The sequence below is a fragment of the Gossypium hirsutum genome, chromosome D11 (assembly GCF_007990345.1).
Source record: "Gossypium hirsutum isolate 1008001.06 chromosome D11, Gossypium_hirsutum_v2.1, whole genome shotgun sequence".
In the NCBI taxonomy this organism is placed as follows: Eukaryota; Viridiplantae; Streptophyta; class Magnoliopsida; order Malvales; family Malvaceae; genus Gossypium; species Gossypium hirsutum.
In genome coordinates, this window is record NC_053447.1 from 48,917,501 (window position 1) to 48,925,809 (window position 8,309).

At 35.2% G+C, this 8,309-nt stretch overlaps 1 protein-coding gene across 1 annotated transcript; it reads right to left on the reverse strand.

The window, feature by feature from the left end:
• Positions 1–2,405: 2,405 nt before the first annotated feature.
• Positions 2,406–5,785, reverse strand: LOC107913323 (uncharacterized). Its single transcript, XM_016841872.2, has 3 exons — positions 5,451–5,785; positions 3,453–4,117; positions 2,406–3,227 (listed from the first exon to the last, which is right to left on the reverse strand). Exons 2-3 carry the CDS (start codon positions 4,067–4,069, stop codon positions 2,546–2,548), a joined length of 1,299 nt encoding a protein of 432 aa, XP_016697361.1. The 5' UTR covers positions 4,070–4,117; positions 5,451–5,785; the 3' UTR covers positions 2,406–2,545.
• Positions 5,786–8,309: the final 2,524 nt, after the last annotated feature.

Here is an 8,309-nt window from a genome sequence, read left to right on the forward strand (position 1 = left end):
GATCATATGTCATTTGAAGCTTGGTATGGTTACTAACCTTCTTTAAAGTTCCTTAGAGTGTTTGGTTGCCTGTGTTTCACTTACATTCCACAGGCCAAGCGTGATAAGCTTGACAAAAAGGCAGGAGCTGGCATTTTTGTTGGGTATAGCACTGTATCTAAAGCTTACAGAGTCTTTCAACCATACACTAGACGTGTTATTGTAAGCAGAGATGTTTATTTTGTTGAAAATGAGCAATGGAATTGGGAAGACTCGACCAAGACGAACCAAACTTCTAGTGCACCAAATCATTTTACCATTGGCAGCACGTTAGAGGAGCTTGAAGATGAAGGGCAAGATGTTTTGGCTGATGATACACCTGTCAGAGGTACAAGACTGCCCTCTGACATTTACCAAAGATGTAACGTAGCTATTTGTGAGCCTGCATGGTATCATGATGCAAAAAAACAGTCAACATTGGATGTCTGCAATGAAGGAGGAGCTTTCGATGATCGAGAAAAACAAAACTTGGGAGCTGGTTGATCGACCTCTGGACAGAAAGATAATTGGAGTAAGATGGGTGTTCAGAACGAAACTAAATCCCGATGGTTCAGTTAACAAATTCAAAGCAAGACTTGTTGTGAAGGGATATGCACAAGTCTTTGGAGTCGATTATTCAGAAACATTTGCACCTGTTGCCAGGCTTGACACTGTAAGGTTACTGCTTGCTCTTGCTGCACAAAAGAACTGGAAAGTTTTTCAGTTAGATGTTAAATCTGTATTCCTAAATGGAGTCTTGCAAGAAGAAATCTTTGTCGAGCAACCTGAAGGTTTTGTAAGCAGAAGCTATGAAGACAAAGTTTACTTGCTGAAGAAGGCTCTGTATGGCCTAAAACAGGCTCCACGTACATGGTATAGCAGAATTGATGATCATTTGGTGGGTCTTGACTTTTAGAAAAGTCAATCTGAGCTCACACTATATGTCAAGCATGAAGGTACAAACACTTTAGTCATTTCTCTTTATGTAGATGACTTATTGATTACAGGGAGCAATCTCGATCAAGTTAATCAGTTCAAATTGGAAATGAAAAATGTCTTCGAAATGATAGACCTTGGTCTGATGTCTTATTTCCTTGGCATTGAGATCAAACAAAGCCAAGATGAAGTGTTCATCTGTTAAAGAAAGTATGCAAAGGAGATACTTAAAAAAATTTCATATGGAAGATTGCAAAGCAATGAGTACTCCTATGAATCAAAAAGAGAAGCTAATCAAAGATGATGGTTCTGCCAAAGTCATTGAAGCTGAGTTTAGGAGTTTGGTAGGTTGTCTAATGTACTTAATAGCAACCAGACCCAACATCTTGAATGCTGTAAGTATTCTCTCCAGATTCATGCATTGTCCCAATGAGACTCACATGAGAGCTGCAAAAAGAGTTATCAAATACATCAAAGGGACCTGGAGTTATGGAGTGAAGTTTTTAAAGCACAGAGAATTGAAGTTAATTGGTTTCTCTGACAGTGATTAGGGTGGCTCAACTGATGATATGAAGAGTACCTCTGGTTATTGTTTTTGCCTTGGATCAGACATGTTCTCTTGGAGCTCAAAGAAGCAAGAAACTGTAGCTCAATCCATTGCTGAGGCAGAATTTGTGGCTGCAACAACAACAGTTAACCAAGCTCTCTGGTTAAGGAAGATTCTTGTTGATCTAAACATGGAGCAGAAGCAAAGCACAGAGATTCTAGTTGATAACCAAGCTGCCATTGCAATCTCTAACAATCCAGTCTTTCATGGGAAGACTAAGCATTTCAACATCAAGTTATTTTTTGTTCGAGAAGTTCAAAAGAGTGGTGATGTGTCTCTTTGTTACTGCAAATCTGAAGATCAAATTGCAGATATCTTCACCAAACCATTGCTACTTAGCAAGTTTGAAAGCTTCAAGAAGAAACTTGGAGTTTGCAACATCTAAACAAGGAGGAGTGTTGAGATCATGTGTTTAAGATTGCTGCCATTTAGTTTTCTGTTGCTAAGTTTAAATAATTCTCCTTTACTTTTAAGAGCTTAGTTTTACGATTTGTTTGGTATATTGTTACCAGATTCTTAGCAAATTTTTAGAACCTTTTTTTCTATTTTTAGTCTTACACTTTTGTATTTAAATCGTTGAGATGCAAATCAATTATTATTCCAATCTTCAATTACTTTCTATCTTAAAACTTCCTTTCTCTTCTTTCTGCTTCAAATCTCTCGATCAATCATCAAAGTTCGAGTTCTAATCACCAACAATAAAATTGACACATGCATTTGGTTGTTGAATTGCCTCAGCCACCTGATCCGTAGCACAGGTGCCAGCTGCAACCAGTGGATGATGCCATGAGGTCTTATTGCCATTAGCAGTTTTAGAAACTTTGACACCAATGACAGCCAACTGTGCAGACTAGAATTTGGTTATGTCTAGGAATTTATCAACCACAAGATCTATACACAGTGCCAAATGTTACACAAATCAACACAAATATAGAGCCATTCTTTGTTCATGGAAATACATCACCTTAATTCTTTTTTTTTTTTTCATAAAGAATGGCGGGACCCTATCCTTATCTTTCTTCGGAAAGGCTTGCATGCCTCAATGCTGAGGTCAACAGCTGCTGCAAGTGCCATGAAAATGGCAGCATCCTCCACACAAGTCACATGCCGCATAGCTAGCTGCACTAATGGCTTGCTACTCTTACCTTCCCCTTGGACTCTGCAGCTCATTACGAAACCACCGGCAATCGGACTTAATGCTGAAAAGTCCCCACTGCTTTGCGGACTGGGTATTGGAGTTGGTCCCTGCCGCATTTGTCGGTCAGTATCAATGAAAAATTCCCCACCCTTTTCGGCACTAATGAGTATCTCGGACATGAGAACCTCAGCTCCATCTTGGGCTTCGGACAGCAAGTGAAACCGACAGCAAATAGAGTCTCTGATGCCACGCTCACGCCACGCCTCAAGCTTTCCCCAAGGCAGCCAACTCTCTGGCCTGCAAATATCAGGACGAACAATCAACCAAGCTCCTGGGTTGGACTTGGCAACCCAATCACAACCTGTTGATGGAACAAAAGGAGTGGTTATGAAGGCTGCCGCAACAGCCGAGCCAGAGAGATCATGTATCTTCACCTTCCATCCTTTCCTTTCTCTTCTCTCCGTCTCTATCTCTGAACTGTCAGCCGAACCTGTCCAATAAGTGCCTAATGGGTCCACCTTTGCTACCCTGCCATCTCAAAGCAACCATTTAAAATTTTATTAACAGTCAACTAATGAGTAGAGAATAATAAAGAATTGTTCATTGATTTTTCTTGAGCAGCCTGAATATGGTTGTAAGAGTTGTTTAAAGGTGTCCAAATATAGTTTTTTAAAAACTGAGTAATTGCAGCTCTTTTAAAATTGAACTCAACAAATGGAAGATGGACGATGAAATTATATAGTTTTACATAACCTGTCTCGACTAAATTCGCAACTAAAAATTGGTTGCTTGATGGAACCTCGAAGCTGTACTATCTGAGGACTCAGCATGGTCACATCTTCAAACTGAAACACGTATCTTGGATCAGGATCGAGTTGTACTCTCAAATGAAGTTCAGCTCCTGGTTTTCCGCCCTCATGCTTGTTTTTGCCGATGCCAATCCATCCATTGAAAAGAATCACCGGCTTCCCTTGACCCCATTCAGGACCCACCTCCAACTTGAATGTCCCAATCTGCTGTCTCTTGACTCCAACACCACAATGTGAACCCTTCCACCCTGTGAAGACAGCGATCTCCAGATAAGCATGGGGGTTATAGAAACAGCCAGGAGTCAGCAAAGCCTTCACATCAGAGTCTTCTAGATAAAAGCTGGAGGCAATGCTGTGAATATCAGGTGTGGCTTCGGGCGAGGACACTAAGGGAATAGATGTTGTTTGCACAGGGAAACCTCGGAGTCGTATCTCACATGAACATGGTGAAGAGAATGCACGGATTCCAGTTTTCGAAGATTTCAGGGCTGATCCAGGAATCCTCAGACCCAAAGAGCCTATTGACAACCTGATGAAAGCCTGAGGATCCATTTTTGTCATAAATATTTCCCCATTGTATAAACAGCTTTTGATTATGGCAACTCAACCCTGTCATTTCAGCAGTCAATAATATAATTAGATCACAAAAAACAAATTAAGATCTTCACATGTTGATAGCTTGAAATAAGATAATTTTCATTTACATATAACATTCAATTAAGGTTATTTTCACACTAGAAAGGTAAATAATATTTACTACATTTTTTCAGCAGCGATAAATGAACAGATCAGTTTATCGCCAGATGTATTCGAGGCCATGATCAGTAGTAGTACGATATGAAGATCTTATCATAAACCTCAGTTGATCAGTTCTCTTGTTTGTCTCAACAAATTGAAAATCTATGCAAAAAATAACCTCCAGGGTCTACAAATGAATGTAAATGTCTATAAGGGATTAAGCTAAACCATATCAGCTGTTGCTTCCAAGCTAAGCAAGTCGCCTAAAGAGTTTATGCTTCTGTTAATTTTCAGATTGTTCTCCTCTAAGTTAAAAACTTTACAGTCTTCAAAGATGATTGAAATAGAACAAACAAGCTCATAGAAGACTAAGAAACAGGAAACAAGGTGATCCGTCAACTTAAAATTGATCTAAAATCTTTGCATTGTAAACGGTGCTTCTTTCATCCAAGCCACATAGAACATAGATGCAAAGGTTGAACGCGTAATCACCAAAAGAACTGAATTCCAGAGGTTTCTGTAACTAAGACCAGTCAAGAAAAATTATATATATGCCTAGAAACAGTCAAGAAAAGCTATCAGCCATCTATGATAGATTTTCCTAACTAACAGAAAAGATGCCAACCATCTATCATCAGTTTTCCTAACAAACTTTTCATTCATCATGAAAATGATTACATAAATTAAAAGAAGCCATCAACATCTTCCCTAAATATTCATCAAGTACTTAGCTATACAATCTGGTTCCTTCAAGTTTCTCTTAAAATACCCAACTGACCTTAGCTAAACCAAAAAAGTTACCATAATTAAGCTTCCATGTGAAAGACTACAGAGTTCAATAAGATCCCAACAGAAAACAACAAACTTGTTGCTTAGAATTCAAATTTCTGATCTTTTAACATACTTTTCCATCAACCAACCAAAACAAAAGCCTTGTAACTTGAACTCCAATGGAAAAACCACCAATAAATGGAATACCTATATTGAATTTTAACAAACATATGTTGGTTACTTGCAATCATAACCCCCCCCCCCGAAAAAAAAAAAAACTAAACTACAAAACCAGCTAAAAGTCTGCAGCCAATCAACTTACAAAAGTCAAATTCACTTGAACAACCCCACACACATAATCACCCTCAAAAACCAGAATTCATATTGAAGTTAAGTAGAAGAACAAAAGAAAATAAAAATAAAAAGAACCCACCTTTGAATGAAGCTTTTTCTTCATAAAAAAGCTGAAGGAAACAAATTTCCCATAAAAGAAAACATATCAAAACATTATTTCCCCCCAAAATCCTCTCTCTTTATGTTCTTTCTACTCCAAAATTTTTTTTTTAAGGAATGTAAACTTTTAATCAGTGTTGTTCAACGACGAAAAAGAAGAAGATCGAAGAAAAAGGCTTTTAAAGGGCTTTAAGGCAATCTGGGTTTTCACGTAAGGGTCTGTTTTTCACAGATCACGAGGAAATACTCTTTCTCCTTTTAATTTTTCTTTAGTTTTATTCCTTTATAAGCCCCTCTTTCTTGGGTTCATTTTTTTTCTCGAATGTGAGTATGTAAATATTATAGTAATTAAAATATTATTTTTGCATAATTGTCACGAAATGGAGGCAGAAAGTAAAGAATTTGTCTTTTTCCTACAAGTACTAAATCAATGGCGGAATAGAAGAGAAAATTATTTTAATAAAATACAATACTAAATACAAAAATATTGAGATTGTACTGAAAAAATAAAATAAAATAAAATAATTGGAGGAGAGAGAGGACGTGAATACAGCTGTAACCAACGCAAGGGTTTGGTCGATTTGCTAAGCAAAGAAGGTATCGTTTTCGGACACATATGCTTCTCAATTTTTCTTTGTATACTTTTATATTTTAATTTTTTAATTTATTTTCCAAAAACTATCCCTATATTATATTTACAAAAAGAAGACGTACAATTTCCAAATTTTCTAACTCAATTTCAAAATATTTTAAGATAAAAAAAGAATTTCTTATTTAATTAAATTACACCATTAGTTATTAAATTATGAATAGATTTTTGTTTTGGTCATTAAATTATTTAAAAATTTTCATTTAAGTCATTCGACTATTAAAATTATTGTTATATGGCTTTCTTTGTTCGCACTATGTGCATCAATTTAATTTTTTTCATTAAACTACTTTAGACATTACGAATCTGTGAATTAAAGTTTAAATAATTTTTTTTTTCGATCTCCGACACTAATAGTCAGGTTGACTTGGATCTATGTATTTTCTTCTACTCGTCGATGAATACTGATTTACCGTATTGATTGTCGAATGGTCTCTTAGAGCTTATTAGCCAAACTTAAAAAAAATAACTATCAAATCATTTAAATAAGAATTTATAAATAATTTAATGACTTAAATAAAAATTTCAAATAATTTAATAATTAAATTGTAATTTTTTAATTAAATAAGGAGAATAAGAGTTATGATTAATGATATATTTTGACTTTTTTTTTTAATTTTTGTAATGGACTAAATCATTACTTATCGATTCACCGATGGCGTAGCGACAAAAATTTTTCTTGATGTGCAACCCAGCTTAACAATACGAATTGATTATTGTTCATTTATATGTTCTTTTATTTCTATTGTTCACTTAATATTGAAAGTATACTTTATATTACTATTTGTATAGTATTAAATTCCCTTTAAAAAAATTAAATTAAAAAATTCTGCTTACAAAATAATAATTCAAATCAACCGACATAAATTAATATAAAATAAAGTTTATTCAAGACTCCTTGTGTTTCTTTACTAAATAAACCTATTTCATACGTAATAAAAATTCTTAAACTGTTTTGTGTAATTTAATTTATTTATATTTAATTTTAAAATTGTTAGACCATAATATGAATAAAGATAAATATGCTAGTTCTCAAGCACTATCAACTCTATCTAGTACACTGTAGGTAGGGGCAGAGCAAGAAAAGACCTTGATCTAAGTTAATATATGGTAAAATGGTACTTGAGCCCTCTAAATAATAAAACTTTGATTTAGTCCTTGTAAAAATAGTAAAATTATAAGTTATACAATGATAAATTTACACTTTAGCACTCATAAAATTTATAATTCAACTTTGCCTCCCCAAAAAAATTATAGCTTCGCCCTTAAATGTTGGACCACTTCTTACACCAAAAACCAATAAGAAGCAAGCTTGAGAAACAAGCATAAGACCACAAGGTATTATCCCTCTCAAATCTATCTTCTTCACTTAGCTAAGATAGTTTACTCTCTTTACAGCCATGGGTCCTTGTGTAACACTCTATACCTGACCCGGTCGCCGAGCTCGAAAATCAGGATGTCACACCATCGTCACACATCATATGCATTACAAATGGTCTCATTATTTAGCAAACATCTTCTATTATAGGTTTTGAATAGTTATAAGTCATACATACTCCAATCATCATTAAAACATGCTAAACATTCATCAAGCGAGCTTGGATCAATATCCATTAGTCCTAAGAACAAATAAGTTGTGAAAATATCCAAACATCATTGCAACATTTATGCAACAATTCTACCACGTTGCCTTTATTTCCCCAAAACATAAATGAATAAATAGCACGTACGAAATAATGCTAAGTTTTGCTTGGATCACTTTTTTGGAACCACACCGCTCACACAAGAACACAACTAATCTGCAATGGTTTAAAAATGAATGGGTGAGCTTTACAAGTTTAGTGAATGATCAAAATAGCTAGCAAGCAAACATGTCATCTTGCATTAACGAAACAACTTATATATCACAATTACAATATTTCCAACTCTAGTGTCATACTACTTATTCATGCATTATTCATTAGTTTGTTTACATAGTAATCACATACACATTTAGGCATATATCACATTACACATATCCACATTTAATGATAATTTGGCACTTAGGCTATGAAACACAGAATTGGGCTCTATCACCACACATCGGATACACGGGTCTCCAACACGTCAAATGACTCATAGAGTCGAACATATCCCAAAAAGTATAGCATATAGTTAGCACTCTCCAACACACCAAACATGTCCCGGTGA

Coding starts and splice junctions, on each gene's coding strand:
- LOC107913323 (XM_016841872.2), bottom strand. CDS start 4,069: ATGACAAAAATGGATCCTCAGGCTTTCATCAGGTTGTCAATAGGCTCT. Junction 3,228..3,452: donor TGCGAATTTAGTCGAGACAG/GTTATGTAAAAC, acceptor TTGAGATGGCAG/GGTAGCAAAGGTGGACCCAT.